Source organism: Sarcophilus harrisii, chromosome 2 (genome assembly GCF_902635505.1).
Source record: "Sarcophilus harrisii chromosome 2, mSarHar1.11, whole genome shotgun sequence".
Classification (NCBI taxonomy): domain Eukaryota; kingdom Metazoa; phylum Chordata; class Mammalia; order Dasyuromorphia; family Dasyuridae; genus Sarcophilus; species Sarcophilus harrisii.
In genome coordinates, this window is record NC_045427.1 from 403,396,959 (window position 1) to 403,420,576 (window position 23,618).

The window sequence follows — 23,618 nt, forward strand, 5'->3', positions numbered from 1 at the left end:
TGGGTATTTTCTCTGGCTGTCTCTCAGGTCTGGAAGGCTCTCTTCATCTCTTGGTTTCCCTGGCTTCCTTTGAGTCCCAACTTTCTACAGAAAGTTTGCCAACCCCTCTTAGTTCTAGTGACTTCCTTCTCTTAATTATTTTCTTTTTATCCTCTACATAGCTTATTTATACATATTTTTTTGATTGTCATTTCTCCCATTAGATTGTGAGTTCCTTGGGGGCAGGAATTGTCTTTGGCTTTTTTGTATTTACACAGAGTGCTTAATTGTGCCTGGAACATAATAGGTTCTTAATGAATGCTTATTGACTGACTGGAATCATCATCAGTCTTCTGGTATTCTACTTGGTCATTGCATTGGTTAAGGTTTTCAAGTCTTTTAAAGTTGCTTTTCTTTATAGTGTTATTACTATGGTATAAATTATTGTTCTGGTTCTATTGACAGCACTTTTCATAAGTTCAAGCATCATTTTAAATTTTTCTGAAATCATCTGTTTAATCATTTCTTATGTTACAATAATATTCCATTATATTAATATATTACAATTTGTTTAGTCATGCCTCAGTGGAGAATAAAGACTGTAGGTAGGTGTATTGAAGAAAAGAAAACTGGGATTGTGGCCAAAAATATTATACTTAGCAGTTAAGCATAATCCTGAATAATAATAAAAAAAAAGACAATGAATTGTCAGATTTTGTTGCAAAAAGGCCTGAATTTATTAGAAAATTTTACATACAAGACCTAAGAGAAATATAAGGTAAAGCTCAAAAACTAATTACAAGGAACTCAATAAGTTTGATTTGTTTTTGGAAATGTAAACCACATGTCTAAGGGTAGAGCTAAATATAATATGAATCTAAAAAGGAAAATCATGAAGGAAAAGATAAAAAGAGAAAGTAACTATCTTATACAAATGAGGTGTGAGAGGAAGAACTGACATTAGATTGGGGAGGGAGGGCTTATTGTTCTGGAACCCTAATCTCATCAGGAAAGGGTTAAAGAGGACAAGTGCTCTCTCTCTCTCCTCTGTGTCTGTCTCTCCCTCTCTCTATATATGTATATGGGTATAAAATCTTCTAAATTCAGAAAGAAGAGGGCAAGGGGATAGTAAGAGGTTAGAGGATAAGGGAGCATTTTTCCATGGAACCCTACTTAGATCAGGGTTAAAAAGAATTTAGAAGAAAATAAAATTCCACTAAATTTGAGAATGAGGGAATAGGATAAAGGAGATGTTGAGGTCAAGAACCAAATGTTGAGGTGTAGACCACATGTTGAGGTCTACATTTGGGGTACCTAAATGAAATTAGGGTTTAGTTAAGGTCTAGTGACAGGTTTGGGGTACAGGGAGTCAAACAGAGTTCCCCTGCAACCCCCTTGGATTTGGCTCAAGGATACAGCGGTATTTGAGGTCTAGTAGCGGAGCGGAATTCCCAATAAAAGCATTTATTGTCCCAGAGAGCTAGATTAATAAAAGAGGTTTATTACTGAGTTTAGAAGTAGGAGATAGGTTAAGGTAGAGACAAGGAGGGCACTGGACAGAGGGTCCAATGGACAGAGGGTCCTCACATGGCGACCATGTTTGGAATCTGCAAAGAGGGGTTCCCAGTGTGGTCCTAAGTCGGAGACTTAGCTCGAGGGGCTTTGGGGTGTAGCCCCAGAGTTGGCTCAGATCCGGGTGGGGCTGGGACAGGTCCGGACCTTCTATTGGAATTCAAAGGGACCAGGATTTGTGAGTCAAAGGGTAATTTACATTAGCTAGGGGGGTTGGGAATCAAAGATTGGAATCTTTCCCGCATCAGAGATGAATATAGAAGAGTATGTAGATTAATGGGAATGGGAGTGTATATTAACTGAAATGGGATAAGGGAAAGGGGAGAGGGTAAAGAAGAGATTCTTGAAGGGATATAGGTTAAGTAATGAAGGTAAGATAATAGGTAAAAGTAAAGCAGAATAGTTAGGTTGGATAAGAAAGAAGAGATATACACATATAATAATAACTATCAGGAGTAGAATTTATCAGGTAAAAAAAGTAGGGATGGTAATCATGATTTCAGACAAACTCAAAACTAAAATAGATTTACTCAAAAGAGAAAAATAGAGAAATTATGTTATATATCAGCTGTATTAATCAATATTGTTTTCTTCTATTTAAAATAACTAGACAAATAAGGTAATATTGCTGTGGGGTAGCAAATGATGAGTTGGTGAACTTTGAAAAATATGGAAGGATTTGAACTTATGAAGGAAGATGTTATTCGCTTTTAGAGAAAAAGAGAACAAACAAGCCTATACATAGATATATATGAATGTATGTGTATATGATTATAGATACCTGTATGTGTGTGTGTGTGTGTGTAAATATACCTACACTTAACTGTAGCCTGCTTGGGGTAAAGGGAGGAAGGAGAAAAAAAGATAAAGTAAAAACTTCACAGTAGAGAACAAAAGAAAACCTACAGGAAAGCAAAGATATGATGGACAGCTCTGAACATATATATGTATATATATAGACTCTCTTGAAATGGAAGTTTATTGCTCTTTATTTTGAGTACTCTTACATTCTGCTGTGCACACGATAATGTTTTTTTCTTTTTCTATTTTGGGTCTGTTTTACATTAATTAATTGGACTAGCGTAAATTGATTTTTTTAAAAAATAAATTCTTCATATGTATATTTTATTAGCTTTTCTCCCTCTCATTCCCACTCCCAAACCAAAAACCACTTCCTCATTTAACAGGGTTTTTTTTTTTTTTTTTTTTTTTTTTTTTGCTTTTACATTTTGAAAAGATTAAATTGATTTTGTATCATTTTTATTGATCTTATTTACAGTTAATTGATTTTGTCCTATAAATGCCTAAGTCATGGTTCTTTGTCTCTGAACTTAATGTAGAAATTCAGCTGACATACAATGAGTTAAATTTAGAAAACCAATTCTCTTGCTAATCACTGTTCTATTCTTTCCTCATAGAATAATGAGATAAGTTTAGAAATTCAATTCTCTCGCTAATTACTGTTCTATTCTTGCCTCATAGAAATATGCTATCCTTGGAGGATGTGAGTGGACACCAGGGAACCTGGTATGGTACTTTTAAACCATCAAATTATATATAAAGGATATCTAGATTGCTATCCAAAGAATTCTGTACCACAATCTCTAACTTTGCAGGTGTCTCAAGCAATGAACACTTCTCAGGCACAGGAAGAAAGGAGGGGGTGGTTGCTAACCCCTCATTCCCAATTTCCAACCAGTTTAAACTCTGTTAAAATCTTTATTTACAGGGCTTTCTGCATGTAACTTACTACATACTATAAATTCTCTACAGCTTCCAGCAAGGGATATTTGTTTTCTTTCCTTTATTGTTCTATCCTTCTACTTCCTTCCTGAAGCTCTCTGTTATCTTTTAAGAGCTAGTAACAAGCCTCTTTGCCGGAGGAAAAGCTTTTCTTCTACTATGGACTGTTTCAGGGAGTGGATTTCAGGATTTTCTTTTGTGATGGCTTTACAAGTCAAATGCTAGACCATTCTAAAATCTTATACTTTTTCTTTCCTCATACATCCAAGTTCTTAAGGGTTCTCCCAGAAGTATGACACTGTACAAACTTGGCCTTATCTCCCAATGGGTGTCTGTCATCTACCCAAGTTGGAGAAAGGTGAATTCACAAAGGGGAGGTAGGTTCCTTTTTTTCCTTAGGGTATTTCCTTAGTTGCATCAGCATTACCCATGAATTTTACAAGATACCTGAATTTTCATACAAATGTCCCTGTGGGGACAAACGGGATGGGCTATTCAGATACCTCAGGACTATTGCTCCCAATGTCCAAATTAGCTGGATGGGGTATGAAGGAAACCTTAACATCGTAGTGCATCAGACAGGAGAAAAAGTATATAGTCAAAAATAAGATGTGATCTGTGTTCTAAACACTAAAGGATAACAGGATCATAAATTTAGATCGGGAAAGAACCTGAGAACTATTATATTCCAAATCTCTCATTTTGCAGATGAAGAAATGAAGGTCCAGAGAGAATCAAAGTCACATAGGTAACAAATGACAGAGCCAGGATCTGATAGTCTAGTGGAAGAGTTAAGAAATATAGAGACATACTATGGATGTAAGCACCCATAGTAATACCCACTCCTCTGAATTCTAATAGCACTTAGCTACGCTTCTTGATTAATATATAACAAACTCAGTAAGTCCTGGCTCCTGACATGATATATCTAGTTCACCTTGGAAGCTTCTTTATAATAGTCTCTGTGGTTCATTTGGTCACTGTAGTATGAGAAGATATAGTTAAGAAGTCTTTGGTCAATTGGGGCAAATAACATAAAAATAAAGTCTTAATGTCTTAAATAGTGGAAAAAAAGGGTTTTCACTTTGTGGCCCCTTTATTTAGCTGAGGCAGTTAGGGTCAAATGACTTGCCCAGGGTCACACAGAGAGAAAGTGTTAAGTGTCTGAGACCACATTTGAACTCAGGTCCTCCTGACTTCAGGGCTGGTGCTCAATCCACTGCACTATCTAGCTGACCTGTTGTCCCCTTATAAGATATAAAGTTCTTTTTACTGGAATTAGAGGGCAATTTGCTATTGGCTACCAGACTGTAAAAAACAAATTCTATCTCTGGAGAAGTTGAAGCAGGAAACAACTTGGAGAAGTGTGTTGCTGATTTAGGAGAGAGCTAGCCCTGGCAGTCAGGATCAAGCCCATAGAGCTCAGCCAAGGGACCTCTTTAGGGGAGATTTGTGCCCAAGGGCAATATGAGAACTCTAGGAGAAGAGAAAGAGCTTCAGGACACTGAAGTGCTGGGATATGGATTGCTTTGACCACGTTTTCTTTACCTGTGTGCCTCTGTACCAATTACTCTAAGTATGTACCCAGTCTGCCCATTGATGTTTTGTGTAGTTGTAAGAGAGATATGTAAATAAATAAAAATAAATACATAACTATAACAAGTATACAAATAAATAAATAAAAGAATATATCCAGTTTATATAGGAATGCTTTCCTAATATGTCTAACATTGAAGCAATCCTGGGGCCCCAAAGGCCTGGGATATTGTAACACTCCCTCCTTTTTCCACTAAGGGCCCTAGGTCTCTGCTCTGATCCCAGACGTGGTTTGGCTGACCTCTACTGGAGTTCTAGATTGCCACCATTCAGCTCCACCCGAGGGAACCCAGGTACTCCGGACGTTTCCAACACATAAGGTCAACTTCCAGCCTGGACGTGTTCATTTTGGAACTGATACACTTTTGCCTAAGATCAGGAAAAAACAAATACAAAACCGGCAGCCCAAACTCAAGCTTAGGATGGCAGCACCAACCTGGAAGCAGCTCAAAACAGCACTGACAAGCTTCTTAGCCAGAAGGGAAAAGGGAAGCCGAAGCTGGAGGCCTCCCTGTGAAATTTCAGCAGAGTTTTTCTGATGCTAGCCAATAACAAGACTCTTTATTAAACCATGGTGTTAGCCCTTTAACTTTGAGTCAGTCACTCATGGGCAGAAGCCAAACTCAAAACTTCCATGCAGTCTCCCTGAACCAAGAAGCATTTGTGGTCCTTAGAATGGCCTTCTTTACGAAATAATCTCCTTTGCTCTTAACGGATTGTCTCTATCAGTAAAGAGGCAGCCTGTTTCCTTGCATGAATGTGCAGATCCATTTCAGAATCTATGAATACCTTCTTTTCTATTCTCTTCTTGGGTGTGTGTCTGCCATATATGTGCCTGCTTCTGCTGGGTCTTGTCTTCTGGGCCAAATAAAATGGGGAACACCCCTCAACATATATATATATATATATCATCCTTGTGGCATCAGCAGATATTGGTCACTTTACTCAAAAGACTACAACAGACGTGACTCTTTTCCAACAATGAGGTGATTTAGGCGAATTCCAATTGACTAGCGATAGAGGGAGCTATTTGCAGGCGACTGAAAGTGGATCACAAGGATTTTCCCCTTTTTGGTTGTTTGCTTGATTTTTTAAATTTTTCTCATTTTTGATCTGATTTTTCTTGTGCTTGTTGAATTGAATTATCTGTCCCACCAGCGCATATGTCATATACGTTACTTTGATTTGCAAGATCTTGAGCCTCTTTTCCCCAAGTAGAATTAAAGTTTATTTAGAGCAAGACCTCCCTCTCATCTTTACAGTCTGATCAACAAACATCTATTTAATGGCTTGAATTCTTTTTTTTTTTTTTTGAATGACCTATACCCTTTAGAATAGGGGTACGGAATAAGTGCTTGCGACCGAGTGAATGAATGAATGAATCTTCAAAAACGGAGCAGCTGCCTCCCACGCGGTGCTTGTGAGCAAAGGGGACATAAGCCTGAAGGATGGCCGCGCTCTCTTAGGGGCCAGTTTCCCCAAACACAATCGGCCGAATGAAGCACAAAAACCACCAGGGGGAAGCAGAGACCGGTCGCCTACTCCGGCTCCGTTCCCATCGTTGGTTCTTAGGAGGGCGGGACTTCCGGTTCCGAACCCAGCCGCGAGCCGCTTCCGGTTCCGGCTCTCCGCTGTGGGCCGGCGCTCACCAGAGGATTTAGAATTTGGCGGCTCCGTGCTCGGTACGACTGTGAATGCAGGTGAAGGCCGGTTAGTCATTTGGTCAAGAGTTTAGGGCACGGAGAGGAGCATGACTAGAGACCGGACCTTCCTTAGCCCTCGTTCCCCGAGACCTCTCTGTGGAGGCTTCGGGCCCGGAGGGGTCACATCCTGCTAATGCTTCCCCTCCCTCTCCCCCCCCCTCCCTCTCCCTCCCCTCCCTCTCCCTCTCCCCACTCCCTCTCCCCCCCTCCCCCCCTCCTTAGGTCTATTATGGGTACTGGGTGCTTCGGTGCCGAGCATGACGGGAAATCCATCCGATTGGAGCTCCCAGTTCTCCCTTAAACAAGAATCTGCGCCCACTTGGGACTTCTATTTGAAGCTAAGTCAGCGCCCCTAAGGGAAGTAGAACACATTACTGCGCCTTCTCCCGGGCTGTCACTCTGTATAGTAAACATTTCCCCTCCCATAATCCCTTCAGATTAAAAGGAACCTTCCAGTTATAACCTCAGCTGCAGGAGGGGGGTGGGGCCGTGACACTAGGTCTCAACTAATCCCTCAGGGCGCGTGCCTGAGCCGGCTTGGTTTTTGTAGTGATTTTGCTTTGCACGGGGAAGGAGAAGGGAGCGGGACTGAGTCCCTTTCTCTGCCGCCCCAGAACAGGTGAAGAAGCTCTCGACAGCTAAGATTCTGATTGAGAATGAAGTGAGGAGATGAAAGCAGTGCTACCGAAAAACCGCCTCTTTCTTTCTGATAAAAGGGTTAGTTTCTGGTTGCCCATTTTTAAAGACTGAAGAATTTTGGATGCCTTTTGGGGGCGTTTCTTCCAAGTTCTGAGCATGGCTGAGAAGGAAATACAAACAGAAATCCTCTTTTCTTTGAAGAGGAAAGTACTGTTCTGTCCTATGAAGTTCTGCAAATTTAATACTGTTTTAGTTGGGTATTTAGAGTAATAGATAATGATGGTACACCATGTGAAATTTAAGAAGCCAAAGAGGAAATTTTACTTTTTCCCAGGACTAGGTTTATTATTTGTCTATACAGGACAGAAACCAGCAATTTTTGGTCTTTTGAAAAAGCAGGCTCTTGCCTTTTCAGGTGGTTTAATTAGTGGGTTAAAAACATTCTTTAAGTAAGGTGCCTTAAAAATGATTGACATAGGCCAGAAGCTGGAAAATGAATGGATGTCCATCAACTGGAGAATGGCTGAGTAAATTGTGGTATATGAATGTTATGGAATATTATTGTTCTGTAAGAAACGACCAACAGGATGAATATAGAGAGGATTGGCGAGACTTATATGAACTGATGCTGAGTGAAATGAGCAGGACCAGGAGATCATTATATACCTCAACAACGATACTGTATGAAGATGTATTCTGATGGAAGTGGATTTCTTCGACAAAGAGAAGATCTTTTTTTTTTTTTTTTTTTTAAATTTAATAGCCTTTTGTTTACAGGATATATGCATGGGTAACTTTACAGCATTAACAATTGCCAAACCTCTTGTTCCAATTTTTCACCTCTTACCCCACCCCTCCCTAGATGGCAGGATGACCAGTAGATGTTAAATATATTAAAATATAAATTAGATACACAATAAGTATACCCGACCAAAACGTTATTTTGCTGTACAAAAAGAATCAGACTCTGAAATATTGTACAATTAGCTTGTGAAGAAAATAAAAAATGCAGGTGGGCATAAATATAGGGATTGGGAATTCAATGTAATGGTTTTTAGTCATCTCCCAGAGTTCTTTCTCTGAGGCGTGCTAGTTCAGTTCATTACTGCTCCATTGGAAATGATTTGGTTGATCTCCTTGCTGAGGATGGCCAGGTCCATCAGAACTGGTCATCATATATATTTTCTTGAAGTATATAATGATCTCCTGGTCCTGCTCATTTCACTCAGCATCAGTTCGTGTAAGTCTCTCCAGGCCTTTCTGAAATCATCCTGTTGGTCATTTCTTACAGAACAGTAATATTCCATAATATTCATATACCACAATTTATTCAGCCATTTTCCAATTGATGGGCATCCACTCAGTTTCCAGTTTCTGGCCACTACAAAAAGGGCTGCCACAAACATTCTTGCACATACAGGTCCCTTTCCCTTCTTTATAATCTCTGACAAAGAGAAGATCTAACTCAGTTTCAATTGATCAAGGATGGGCAGAAGCAGCTACACCCAAAGAAAGAACACTAGGAAATGAATGTAAACTGCTTGCATTTTTGTTCTTCTTTCCGGGTTATTTATACCTTCTAAATCCTATTCTCCCCGAGCAACAAAAGAACTGTTCAGTTCTGCACACATATATTGTATCCAAGATCTACTGTAACCTCTTTAACATGTATAGGACTGCTTGCCATCTGGGGGAGGGGGTGGAGGGAGGGAGGGGAAAAATCAGAACAGACATGAGTGCAAGGGATAATGTTGTATAAAATTACCCTAGCATAGGTTCTGTCAATAAAAAGTTATTTTAAAAAATAAAAATAAAAAAAAACAATTAACATACTAAAAAAAAAATGACATTTCTACATGGGTTCATGTTCTGAAGATGATTCTCGGGGGAATTGCCCGACCTATCTCAGATCACAAGCCCCTTTCATGTAAAGAATCATCACTCAAGAAAAAAGCTCAAATCCAGTCTTAATTCAAAGTTCTTCTCAGGCTGAAATTCTTAGAAGCAAGATTGGGAGTAAGACTACCTTTTATTCCCCAGCCTTCCCAGTAATTCCATGATCTTGGGTAAATCATTTTTAACCCAAGTTTCAGTTTGGTTTCCTCGTCTATAAGATGAAAAACTCATAGCTATAGAATAAGCAGCTGCATAAGGTCTTAAAGTTCACAAAACACATCATACAGTATCACTGAAGCCTCACTTAATATTGCAAATATAATCTCAATTACATATGAGGAAATTAAAACTGAAAGAGGTTGACTAAAACTAAAAAGAAAAAGCAGCAAAACTTTAACCGTTTTTTTGGGTTTTTTTTCTTACTCCAAATCAAGTACTGTATCCATATTATCTTCCTCTATAAAGATTGTCATAGGGACCAGAGTCAGGGAAAACAAATTTCATATTTGACTTGAGTTAGATGTTTTTCATCAAACTAAATTTGCTATATTCCCATTTTTTAAAAAAAAAGCTTTTAGCCTAGTATAAAGTCCCTGGGCAGGATCAGCCTTTCAAGTGTGATCCCACTTTAGTGATTATTTTCCTGTTGAGTATATGTGCTTTAAGGAAACCTGTTTCATCATTATCATCTTGACTTCAGGCTTGTCATTGTTTTCACCTGTAACAAAATAAAAACTAAATATCCAGACTGCCTCCAACAAACCAAGTCAAACTGCAAAGGGGTTTTGAAGAGGTCTGGGCACCAGCATCCTAACTAAAACTATGAAGTAGGTAAAATTTGCCTTTGAAAGGGAGAAATATTGAAAAGTTGGGTTTCCACAGTGTTGCAAGCTTCCAGGTAGTGTAGGATAGGTACCTACCTACTGGTACCACTGACCAAGAGGTTTTCAGAATGTCAGAGGTTAAGGAAGGTTAAGATTCCACAGAATAATTAAATGATCACTAGAAGCTTTAAGCAAACAAGGAATTGGGGATGGGGCTAGGAAGGATAGATGGATTCTGCCAGTCTTATGGTTTTGAGAAAAGTGGAAATCTAAGATGATAGTTGATCCAGCCCAAACTTGTTGGGGTCTATGACTTGACCAAATCTCTATTGCACCTGCTTAATAGGCTAATTGAATATTTAACAACACACCCTGTAGGAGGAGTTTTCAGTCATTTTTGAACATGGGATGTATGATGAGAGAGGGGGAACATGCTTATACATTATTTAGGGGTAAACATAGTAGGTGTATCAGAAAGATTGGAACCCAGAAGGGAACAGACCAATCAGGTCTCTGAAGGGAGGAACTGCACTGCCAAAGTAAAAAATATAAAGCTTCTCTCCACCTTCTGTACTGGGGGGGCAGAGGTGGGGAGGAGGAGAGGGCCGGGAGGATCTGACTTCTGGTCAGAAATGTTGAGACAATTCCTTAAGATTCTTTAATAAAATTTCCTCAATATCTGATTTTCACTGTTAAGAGTGTATATATCTAACAAAAGCTTCCTGTCGTTCCCATCCACTAATACTTTTCCTCTCTCTTTCTCAGATTCTATTTTTCCTAAACTCTTTTAAATGTAAAATGAATGGTTTGTCATGTGATTTTCACAGGCATACTCAGGTTTGAAGGAAACTCAATATTGACATCCATCATCCTAAAACATAAATCTGGAATTGTTAATTAGGCAAATCTAGTGGAAAGGGTTCTCTATACCCACTAATCTACATTTTCACTTTCCCACAGAATGAATAAATTTTTTATTTAAATAAACTTTCTTAGGTTATTTCAAAAACATGATTAATATCTGTGTAAAGGGCTGAAACTCTGAATAGGTGCACTTGAATCAGACAACCGAGTACTTAAGGCTAATTACCTATTGGACAATGATTTTATTAGCATATGTTTGGGAAAATGGCCCTTCTCACTGTTTCCTGCTGGTTCAAGTTTTGGTGTATACAGATAATTGTTGGAAGGATGAGAGGGTAGGGTGAGAGAGGCAAGAACTTTGTGGCAGGACAAGGAGGAGAGAAGTTGGTGGCAAGCCTCGTGGCAGTTTGTCTGTCTCCTTCATTTCTCTCCCTAAAGACCAAGGGCTTTAATTTTTCCTGACTCTTGCTGATCCTGAGGCCTCCAGGGAGCTAGCTTGGACTTAACATTTTGGCACTCAATGTGGACTAAGGACCCTGATTTCACTGAAGAAGTCCCAGGTGACCTGGAAATAGGGTGAGTATTTTAATAGACAAACAGGGTTTGTCGTTGTTAAGAGCTAAACTAGTAGCTCTTATTTTCTAGCTGAAATGGGGCAGATATTAGAAAAAGATTCTCCCTAACCTCACCCCGAAGGAGATTGACAGGAAACATACTCAGAATGATAAAGAGACAGGGTTTGATTGTAACTTGGGAGCAGATTGATGGACTCGTGGATACATTAGAATGTATGGCCCCTTGGTTCTTCAAGGAAGAAGAAATAAAGGCAGATAATTGGAAACTAGTAGGAGATCCAACTATGTGAATACTACAATGATAAAGGTCCTGATTCAATTTCCAAGGAAACATTCTATATGTACAACTTAATAAAATTGACCTTAAAGAATCCCACAAGTTATAGAAAAAAGAAAAGTTTTAAGAACAGCCAGGTGAGAAAGTGTGAGGAAAAAGAGGAAGACAAAGGACAGATTAATGCTAATATTGACAGAGGATATGAAGACTTAGGTAAACTTGAAGGGTGTGGTGTTCTCACTCTCACAGCCCAGCTTCAACTCCATCTACACTGGAGCAGATTCTTGACCTCCCCCTCACCCCCCATCAACTTCACTTCAATAGTTTAATTCTTCAGGTCAAGAAAGTAGAAGATACACTCCTTTTGATATAGAAGTCTTCAAAGACCTGAAAAAGGCTTGCACTCTTTATGGGGCTACATTAGCTTATGTTAAGATGTTATTACAGAATTTGGCTTATGAAATTTTAACTCCTAGTGACTGGAAATCAATGGCAAGGACATGCTTAGAACCTGGACAAAACTTGTGGCTTTTTGAATATAGTGAGCTCTGTAGGATACAAACCTGACGAAATAATCAAAGTGGAGTTAAAACTCCTTTCACCTATGACCTACGCCTAATAGGTGTAGGTTCTTATGCAGACACTTCAATACAGATTAATTACCCCATAGCAGCATATGAGCAAATTGCTTCTGCTGCTATCAAAGCATGGGGTTTTATCCCAGTTTAACAGGACAAAGGAGAGGCCTTCATGAAAATAGCACAAGGGCCAAATGAATCCTTTGCTGATTTTGTGGAATGTCTGCAGATAGCTGTCATATAAACTATTGGCGAAAATGCAGCAACAGAAATTATGATAAGGCAACTTGCTAAGGAAAATGCTAATGAGGTTTGTAAAAGATTTCTACTAGGACTACATAAGGATGCTCCTTTAGAGGAGATCATAAGATGCTATGCCACAGTGGGCACAAATACCTTTTATAGCCAGACTATGATGCAGACTTCCCAGGATCCAAACATGGGAAGACAAGGTCCCTTTTGGCAAAGGACTATCAGAGAGACTCATCAATGCTTTCAATGTGGTAAAGTAGGGCATCTGAAAGCTCAATGTTAGAGACAGAGTGAGAAAACGGGGGGAGAACAAGACCCAAAACCCCATGTCCAAAATGCAACAGAGGCTTCCATTGGGCATCAGAATATAGACTGATTCAGGGAAACGCGATGAGGGCCCCAGCCCCTGAGCCCAATATAAAAAATACTTGGGGCATGATGGCAGCCGATGCTACACCCAGAGAGTCTTTAGAAGTTCAGTACTCTGACATGACCAATCAGCCAAGAAGCAATCTGATGGGAGAAAGGGATTATATAATCAATCAGGCAGAAAGCAACCTGATGGGAGAAAGAGATTACAATTGGGGAAAATAGAGTTGTATGCAGCTGGGACTACTGAGATATCCCCTGGAGAAGTGAAATCTGTTCCTCTTCAGTCTATGGATCCCTTGCCTCCAGGCACAGTAGGCTTGACCATTTCACCTTCTGAGAGTACTTACAAAACAGTGTTCATCCTTACACTGATATGGGAAACTGGGGAATGTGTAGATAATATCCTAGTCACTAATACAGGTAGACAATGCATGACTCATCAACCAAGAGAAGTAGTAGCATCAGGTTTACTGATAGACTCCTAATAGGCGATCTGGTGATAGTTGCCTAGATTCAGACTCCAAGCAACAAAATCCAGGAATATTCTAGACTGCAGCAGTTACAGGTGACCAACCTATGCTCACTATATAAATGCCATACCATTAGAAGGATTGGTAGACACAGGTGCAGATTGTAGTCATTAGAGGTACCAATTGACCCAGTCACTGGCGAAAGATTAAGGCAGACACCTATATATCTGGCATAAGGAGGATCAATAGCAGCTGAAGTTAGTGCTACCCCTTTGAGATGGATATTTGAAGATGAAATAGGAGTTTTTATTCCTTTTATAGTTGAAAAAAATCCCCATCAATCTCTGGGGAAGAGACATTTTAAACATACAAATGAGTACTTCGGTTTTTTAGCCAGGGCTGCTATTGAAGGCCTGCCAACACTCTCACCTATTCCCATTCAATGGAAAACTGATACACCAGTATGGATAGAACAGTGGCCCTTAGCTAGTGATAAAATTCAGGCCTTATTAGATATAGTACAGGAGCAACTTGACCAAGGACACTTACAACCTTCTCTAAGTCCTTGGAATTCCCCTGTTATTTGTTGTAAGAAAGAAATCTGGAAAATGAAGGCTGTTGACTGATTTAAGAAAAGTAAATGAACAGATGGAAACTATGGGAACTCTTCAGCCTAGACTTCTATCTCCTACTCAACAAATATTAAGGATTGTTTCTATTCTATCCCTCTATATAAGGAGGATATAAAAAGATTTGCCTTTTCAGTGCCCAGCGTTAACTTAGCTGAGCCTTATAAAAAATATGAATGGACAGTTTTGCCACAGGGAATGAAAAATAGCCCTACTATGTGTCAAATGTATGTTGCTGCTGCTCTTCAGTAAGAAAAGCATTTCCAAAAGTAATGTTATTACATTACATGGATGATATATTGGGATGTACACCTGAGGAACAAATGTTAAGAGCATTTCAAAAAGACCATAGAAACACTAAGGAACTACAAATTACATATAGCTCCAGAAAAAATTCAAAGACATGCTCCTTTTCAATATTTAGGATATGAAGTATACCCTAAGGTATTTACAATTCAAAAACTTCATTAAGAATAGAGAAGCTAAACACCTTAAATGACTTTGAGAAATTGATTAGAAGATATCCAATGGATGCGACCAGTGTTAGGCTTGACTACCTATCAATTGCAACCATTATAGGACATTTTAAGGGGAGACAGTGCTTTAAACTCACCATGCCAGCTTATAAAAGAAGCTCAAGAGGCTTTGAGAGAAGTTGAACTGGCTTTATCCAATGTGGTTGAAAGAGTCACTCAGAAACCCTTGGAAAATCAGTTTTTGCTACAAAAGAGGTACCCACAGCAGTCCTGCATCAAGGAGACAGTGTAAGAGAGTGGGTGATCTTCCCAGCACAACCAGAACAAAGCCTTAATCCTTGCCCAGTGCTTGTGGCTAGATTTTATTAAAGGCCATTAAGCAAGCAGTACAATTATGGACATGTATAATTCCTCATGTTGATTCTTATTGTTTGTTACATCACTACTAGCCTGTGTTATATTACTATATGCTTAATCCATGCCGATTGATTTATGTATACCTGTTTCAAGTAAGACACTTCAGTCCAGAGGAAACCTGCTAACAATATCTGGTTTGGTGTTCTCACCTCCCTGAGTCAGGGAGGGTATGATCACCTCCTTTTGGGGTATTTTCATCTCTCTTCCTGAGAAGTCAGGGAGGGTGTGACCACCTGTGTTCTAAAACAAAAGAAAGCAGGAGATGTAGAGAGCCAGAACTCTGGAGAAATATCCTTTAAACAAGGATATTTACAACAAGGTGTTAATTCAGTGGAATTGATGAGATAATGGTTTTCTAGTTCACATATATCTAGTGTAATGTTCTAGTTTAGCTTTCTGGAGGTCTTGAGACTAGCCTTTGTTTCAGCAAAGTAATCATCACCAGAATAGCCAGGGATAAAGTCCAAAAATCTGTATTGTCTCCTTCACAATCTGTCTCCTTGCCTGGGGTTCAGCTAGCTTTCTGGAGGCCTTCCAGATGGGCCTTCGTCTCAGTGGGGGGAGCAGGAGAGCCACCACAAGGCTGATGAAAATGGAATGTCTCTCTGAGTCTGAAAGCTTGAACTTCAGCCTCCAGTCCTCTCTGTCTTCTCCAAGTCTGTCTCTGGCTGAGTTTATCCCAGTTTATATATTCTATTACAATTACATCATTACAGTATACTGAGTATAAACCAATCATTATATCACTAGGGCAATCATACGAAACTAGAGAACTCACATGCTAAATTAGATAATAATTGTCTTATCAATTCCACTGAATTAACACCTTGTTTAAATCAATCATACTGAGCCTTAAGTATATTTCTCCAAAGTTCCTGCCCTTTACATCTAGTATGATATCATCTAGTATATAGTATAATATATTGTAATGACTGTGCTAGCACCCAGGATACCTTAAAATCATCCAAAGTCAGGATAAGCAAAAGTCCTTAGTCTTTATTCTTGGTCTTTAGGGATAGAAGTGAAGGGGATGGAAGTAGGATCTCTGCAACCACCTTCTTCCTTGTCCACGGCCAAAGTGACTCTGCCTAGTCTTATTCCACCCCCCAGTCCCTTCTACAATTCTCTGTATACACCAATCATCAAGCCAGCACAGGATAGTGGGAAGGGCCATTTTCCAAGCATATGCCCATAGAGTATTGTCCAATCAGTAGTTAGCCTCAAGTGCTCAGCTGTCCTGACCTCAGTGCATCAACTCAAGAGTTTTAGCCCTCTACAGTATATAATCTATATAGTATAGTATATAATCTAGTATGATATAATTTATATCTAGTATGATATAATCACTCTAGTTGGCATATACTCAGAATACTGTAATAATGTAATTGTAATAGGATATGTAAGGGCTGAGAAAACTGAGGACAGAGTCAGTTAGTCACATTGGGACAGACACAGACTGTGAGAATAAAGACTTCAGACTGTATTCTTGACTATCCTCATGGTAACTATCGTGCTGAGACCAAGGCCCATCCAAAGGACCTTCAGAAAACTGGCCCGGACATTACTACAATTACCTATAGGCCTTTTAGTTCAATTTTACATAGTTAAGTAGGCTTGTGACCTATCAGAGAATTATAGAAAAATGTAAAATCTCAGAATCTCCTTGTCAGGTCATCACATCCAACCCATACTTGAATAAAGAACCCACTCTATCATACAAGTAGTGATTCAGAATTTTCTTCCAGTCATGTTTTTTGACATGTGAATGAATGCTTGAAGGAAAAAATGTATACATGAAGAAAAGAAGTCATATATACATGCATGGATGCATGATGGATATATGGATGGAAGAAAGAATGTAGGAATAAGGAAGCCTTTCTGAAACCTATGGTTTGATTGAGGTTGGGAAGAACAAAACTTCATAGACTGAAAAATGAATAGTAGTCAAGATTTCTTTCATTATACAAGCAATAAACAAAAAGAGAGTCAGACAGAGTGGAGGAGATGCAACTGAAGAGATTAAGGAAGAATGTACATCAATATTTTGAATCACCAGACTTGAGTTGATTAGATTATTGATGTGTAAACTCACTCCTTGACCAAACAGACTTTGTGGTTAACACCTTCATAAAGAGTACTATAAAAGACCACATTACTTTCAACTCCATATCTTCCTCAGCCAGCAAAGAGTATGGTTCTTGGCTCTTTCATGACAGCACAGAGATTGAACCCTTTTCTTTCCCAGAGTTATTTTCAACATCGAAGACTAAGACATCTCAGAAAAGTCATGCAGAGGAGGGATAGTGACAAAGATATTGGTGAAAGAAGAAAATATATGGAAGAGAAGTTCAGCCAATCTGACAACCAAGAAACTGGGCGAGCACTTCAGGATAAGAATTATCCCACAATTTCATTTGACACTTTAGATTCCCTCTTCATGGAATATCTTGAGAAAAACAAAAAAGTGGATCAGAGTCAGATGGTAGCAAATTCAGTGTTCCTACCATCATCCTCACAGATTGCTATAAAGGGAGATCAGAAAATTGATGAGAAAGTCAATACATGTTTTCCAGAGACACTTAACTTCGAAGAGAAAACAAAAAACTCTGGAGCCCCTGGGAACAATTTGGCTGAAAACACATGTAGATCAGAAACACTCTAGTTAACTACACCAAAGCCATGTCTAATGCTCTCAAGGGACCCTCTATCATTCTCAATGACTTTTCTTAATAAAGTTTTTGAAGATCAGACAAGAGAGCAAGAATCAGAATTGGAAAAGAAGGAAACAAATATCAAGAAATGTTCAAGGAATAGTGATTCCCAAGACTTGGATGTGAGTATCTCCAAAAAAATAGCTCTTTCCAACACTCAAGACAAGAACAGCTTTAAAAAGAAGTCTGACAAAGTCACTTGTTGTAAAAGACTTTCTCATCCTTTGGGTCCAGATCACATGGAACTAAACTTTGAGCTTGCTGATTTGAATATGGAACCAACTTTTCCTTCTCAGAAGCTAACAAGGAACCAAAAGATTCAAAAATTAGGCCATAGAAAAACCCACCAGAGGCAAAGGTGTGCAGAAGACATGCCCCAGTAAGACTTATGTAAGGATCCAGTATGAAGCACAGAAATCCAGTCTCCTTAAAAATGAGGAAAAAGGGAGGGCATTGCAGTCCACCAGTCATACCCCAAACACATTTGATTTTTTAGATACCCTCTTGACCAAACTAAATGAAGAAAAGAATGAGCCAAGTCACAACCAAAGGATTGGATTTGATGGAAGGATCCAGTATGAAGCACAGAAATCCAGTCTACTTAAAGATGAGAAAAAGGGAAGAGCATTGCAGTCCACCAGTCATATCCCAAGTACATTTGATGTTTTAGGTACCCTCTTGACCAAACTAAATGAAGAAAAGAATGAGCCAAGTTACAACCAAGGGATTGGATTAATAATGTTTTCTGATTCCCAAATTCAAGGTGCCTCAGAAAAGTGCGTAACGAAGCAGGTTTATAATAACAGTACTGCTAAAAATCAAGAACATAGTGAATTTCAGATTCCCAATCACCTCTTGGATCCAATGACCAATCAATATCATCACCTTACTGAATTTTCAGATGCAAAAAAACAGGTTCAGAATGGAGTGATAGGAAATTCAAGACTTCTTCCATTATCCCTAGATCCCCATCTTTCATTGATCCCCATGGATAGCATATGGAAAATTGATGGAAAAAATCTTGTTAATTTTCATTAGCAATTAACATTGTATGTGTGTCATGGGCTTGTATACTTTCTCAAAGTAAAGTTTTTAAACACAGAAATTGCTTTCATATCACAAATAAGGGGAATTCCCCCTCATTCCCACAATGAGAAAGCATCTTATTCTATTTTTGGACATCTCTAAATTGTAGGAAAATCTTCCTTATATTAAACTGAAATTGTCCTGATTGTTGGAGCATTACTTTTCAGTATAGTAAGGAAAAAAATTTAAGAACAATAGAAGGGAGGAAAACTTAAGGATTCCATCAAGATAAGATTTTTGAATATTGCCTCCTTAGCTTTAGTTTTTGTTTTTTTTCCCCTACATCTTTCTAGGGTTTTTGCTTCACTGCAAACCCAAATTCTGATAAAAAAAAAAAAAAAAAAAAAAAAAGTTCATGGCTATTTGTATATTTCCATATAACTCAACTGTGGTTAGTTTTCACTTAAGTAATATTTATTTGCAACAAAAAATTGTAAAAAACAGGGTTCCTCAAATGGGCAATTATCAAGGCCAATCCAGTCAACTGTGGCCTAATGAGCTACTCACAGTTTTGGGGAGTTCTTACAGTGGTTAGAGGGCTTGGTCAAAAGCTATTTACCATAGCTTTCTCACATTCATTTCAACTGATGAGAGGAATGTGGCTGAAAGCTGTGAATATGATCCCATTCTTCTTACAGTCAAATCTATAAGGAGTGGTAAGAGACCAGTTAATTCTAAGTCAATGTATCCTTTATTCAGTGTCAGCATCAGCCCTTTTTTTTTCCCAGCAGAAAACTAAGAGAACTTTAGGGAAATAAAAAAGGACCCTCAGGAGAAAAAAGGTTGGGGACCCTCCTATTTTAAGTCTCTCAAGCTCCACATTTTCCTTTAAAATGCCTTGTAAAAACCTAACCCACCATTCTAACTTCATTTCAATTGAGTACCCTCATCATCATCCTCCTTTCTACTTGGGAAAGCTTCACTTATTAAATGTTATTGAGTACTTAAATATTTAAAATCCAAACGATCTATAACATTTATTATTAAATAAATTTATTTTATTAAATAAAATACAAAAATGTTTCTGTGATCTTATTTATTTATTAACTTTCTATTTAAGTTAAAAAAGGAAAATTTTCAGGCTTAAAAATGTACTTAATGTATCAGATTGCTCTTTTTTTTTCTGAGGCAATTGGGGTTAAGTGACTTGTGCAGGGTCACACAGCTAGGAAATGTTAAGTGTCTGAGATCAGATTTGAACTCAGGTCCTCCTGACTTCAGGGCTGGTGCTCTATCCACTCCGCCACCTAGCTGCTCTGAGATTGCTCATTTTAAAACTACATAAAACTTCTTCAGGAAAGTCAATTCTTCACTATTAAGAGGCTCATCATTGGAAGAGATGATCTATTTTTGCTCTCTATTATGTTAATATGTTATTAGTAATATAATATTCATATATTATACATGTGATATAGTTTAACTATAATATGATATTACTAAATTGTTGGTATTTGTTTTAATGGGGGGGTAGTTATGAAGTTAAATGCTTGCATAAATCTAATGTCACACACTGATTACAATCTTTACCCCTTGCTAATATTTGCTTTAAAACACCTTTATTCATATCATAGTCCCTCAGGTATTCTTATTAAACCAACATTTTTCTTCTTTCATTAATAGGTTACTTAATTGTTGATCTAGTTCTATCTTTATGCTGCTGATGCTATTTATTACAGAAGACATACATCTTCAGTGCTTAATAACTATAAAAATGGTTGCATAAGTTCTAGAAAAATAAAAATCTTAGTCCCAGAAATTTGAATCCACTTAATATTAGTTCAACCAAATACTTCTTTTGTCCTTCTCTTATATTGATCAAGTGCAATTTCTTTAAAATATTCATAGCTATTTGTGATTTTTCCCAGATCACTTTGATCAGGATAGTATCTTCAATTTAAGACAAAAACAAAAGATTATTTATAACAGGGTAAAAAGTATATGGCAATATACTCATCTCCTTTCCCCCTAATTTCCTTCCAATTCTATAAACACAAATGACAATAGTTTTTGTTTATCAGTCAAAGATCATTTCAAATGATGTACATGTAGATAGTCACACAAATTGTAGTTGATATTTGATAGAAATGGGACATTTTACTGATGTGGTAAATGACCAGGAATCATCTCCAAATTGAAGTACATTCCAACTCTTCATGAGATATTACCCAGATTAGTTGTAAGGATAAAGTAGCAGAAGCAACACAATATGGTAGTACTAGTATTCACAAGTATTTCCAACAAATAAAAATATCTTATTCATCCTTACAAACCAAATATTAGTTTTAGTTGTAAATGTTTGTTTCCAAAATGGAAATATTCATTAAATATTTTCAGTTTGGAAATGTTTACTTTAAGAATTGCCATGAAATTACCATTTACTTGGGGGAATGAAGACAACCCAAGCATTTCTCTAAATTCTTCCAGAGTTTGGCAGAGACTTACATTTTCAAACAAATATCCTTGTCAAAAATCCACTTTCAGTCAAGACAAATGAACAAATAAATAAGAAAACATTTGTACTTTATTTCAGAGCTTTATTATACATGTTCCTTACCCAGCTACCAAAACTATGTTTTACAGAGGTCCTCTTTTATTTCTTATATCTAATTGCATTTATTACACTGTGTAAATTCTGAATTATACAAGCATTGAGATATAAATCCTTCTTGACCTTTTTTTTTTCCTCTTGGGGAAGAAAAATTTTCATGCTAAAATATGAGATTTTTAAAAAACCACTATTTTATTATCTCACAAACTTGACTATTTGATATAGTAACAAAGCATCTCTACTTTTTCCTTTGATGACCTAATAAGCAGTCAAATATTGTATGGATTAATTCATCTTTCCCAAGGTGTTATAGGTTGATATTATACAATAGCATGTTTAGTGTAATGGCTTGAGAATTCTCTTCTACTCTGATTTTGCCTGCTCTATAATATCATTACCTTTAGGGCACTTCACAAGGTGTTTCTTTAGTTTCCCATTTTTTTCTTCTCTTTGAACTAACTCTATATATTAATATCTTATCTCAATATTATTCTGTTTACAGCCAAGAGATATTCTACCAAGAAAATACGTAATGTGACATTAGTTTTTCTTGTTGGCTCATGTAAGAAATTGTATTTCTTTACAATAAAAACCTCCAACAGTTCTTCCTAATAAGGTTTTCAAATATGACACAATCAGATATTTAGGTACTCTCTTTATGATCACCATTACTCTTCTCCTTTCATACATTATGTAAAATATATTGAAGTTTGCCACATTCTCCTTGATTTATCTATCTTTCAGGGAAACCATATAGAAAGTACAAGCCTTGGGTCCACATGCATTTCCTGGAAAATGTGAATAAAGATTCATTTTAGACAAAGATTATGAGGTAGTTTCTTGTAGAATGTTTGTTACTTTGCATAAAATGATGTATTTATCCAGATAAATTTGTACATGTTGTCTGGATAAAACCTCTATTCTTAGTATTCTTCAGAAAAATGCAGGACTGAAAAAAGAATATTGGCCAGTAATGGAGTGAGAGTAATGGATAACTTGATAGTCAAGCCCATATGTTCAATTGGTATGTAAAAGAGAGTTTTGGAGGAAATTGCTCCTTCCTCAGAGCTCCACCCCCACTTCTACTGATTGAATAAACACCCTGTAATAGAATTTATCAGCAAAGGTAGATAAGAATAACATGGAATGAGTGGTAATGGATTGATTGTGATCTATGTCATTGATAATTATATCAGTGATATTATAGATTCCCTTAAATGTTGATTATGGAAAAATGTTGATGTTACTAAACATAAAAACATATATTTAGATATACTCAACTGTTGAAAAATCCTCCAAGTAAAGTTTTCTTCTTTCCTAAGCTCGTAAATATTGGTTAATCTGGGTTTAAAATAAAAGGCAGTGTTATTAAAGATAAGTACCACACCAATCTCTTCTGAAGTCAGTGATATGTAACATTCCCCATGAAATTCACACTAGATAGATTATCCATAATTAAGATCATGTCCATATGTCATGAACCTTATACAAGATGCATATATCTCAAAAAACATAAATAAATTTTTGATGATTGACTGACATGACAATACTATGGATACAAGATTTTTTCATAGTAGAAAAAAGTTCAAAAATAGTAGAATGTGAGGAAAATCCAAAGCCTGTGATAAAGCGTTTTTATTTTTTTCCACTAGCCTTAGTTTATGGCTTTCTTATTTCAACAGCTTTCAAATGATTCATGTTATCATAATATGTGAATAGCAATCTTTGGAATTAAGCTCAAAAACTACTCTAGAACTATTTTCTTAATGAGTATTAATGATAAGTCAAGATTTGAGCAATTTCAAGGGAGAAGTGTGAAAGTCTGGGTGTTAGTCTCTATTAAGAAAGCCAAGGGCCCTGAATCCAGAATCCAGAAAAGAGGTGGGATAAAAGTCTCAGTGAGCAGGACAGACTTGAGAATGACTTGAGACTTGAGAATCTGAGTGGGTATTAAAAACAGTAGCAGAGTTGAATTATCAATTCTCATGGTAATTCCCCTTATATTTTATCCTCCTAATTCATCAACCTTCACGGTTTTCTTAAGGTTTCTCTTCATATTACCTTAGATACTCACCAAGGATAGTGACATTTCAGACCAAAAACTTTTCCTTTCCCATGACACTAAACTCTGAAGTTTTTCTCTTGTTTTTTTCACTTCTTGTACTGATTTATTCCTCCTAAACATGCTCTTCCTCCTCAAAAATTATAAAATTGTTGATTCAGCTCACTGCAAAATCATACCATCTAATTGCTTAATATTGTAGAAAAATTCTATAACATTTTACACAGTGGCCATTATATATCTCTCATATTCTAGAACCCACAAGTCCATCCCATGGATTCTCACTTAGAAGATGCTTACCCATTGAGGTCATCAGTTATGAGCTTCTTAATGCCCCTAACTCTGTTTT

At 37.4% G+C, this 23,618-nt stretch overlaps 1 protein-coding gene and 1 long non-coding RNA gene across 2 annotated transcripts; both read left to right on the top strand.

The window, feature by feature from the left end:
• The first annotated feature begins 3,031 nt into the window (after nt 1–3,031).
• On the top strand, nt 3,032–5,735 carry LOC116421143. Its single transcript, XR_004231449.1, has 3 exons — nt 3,032–3,078; nt 3,564–3,671; nt 5,089–5,735. It is a non-coding gene; the product is annotated as an uncharacterized LOC116421143 (long non-coding RNA).
• A 651-nt stretch (nt 5,736–6,386) lies between these two features.
• LOC116421000 lies at nt 6,387–18,937 on the top strand. The gene is made up of 2 exons (XM_031949313.1): nt 6,387–6,507; nt 17,911–18,937. Exons 1-2 carry the CDS (start codon nt 6,387–6,389, stop codon nt 18,609–18,611), a joined length of 822 nt encoding a protein of 273 aa, XP_031805173.1. The 3' UTR covers nt 18,612–18,937.
• The last annotated feature ends 4,681 nt before the right edge of the window (nt 18,938–23,618 follow it).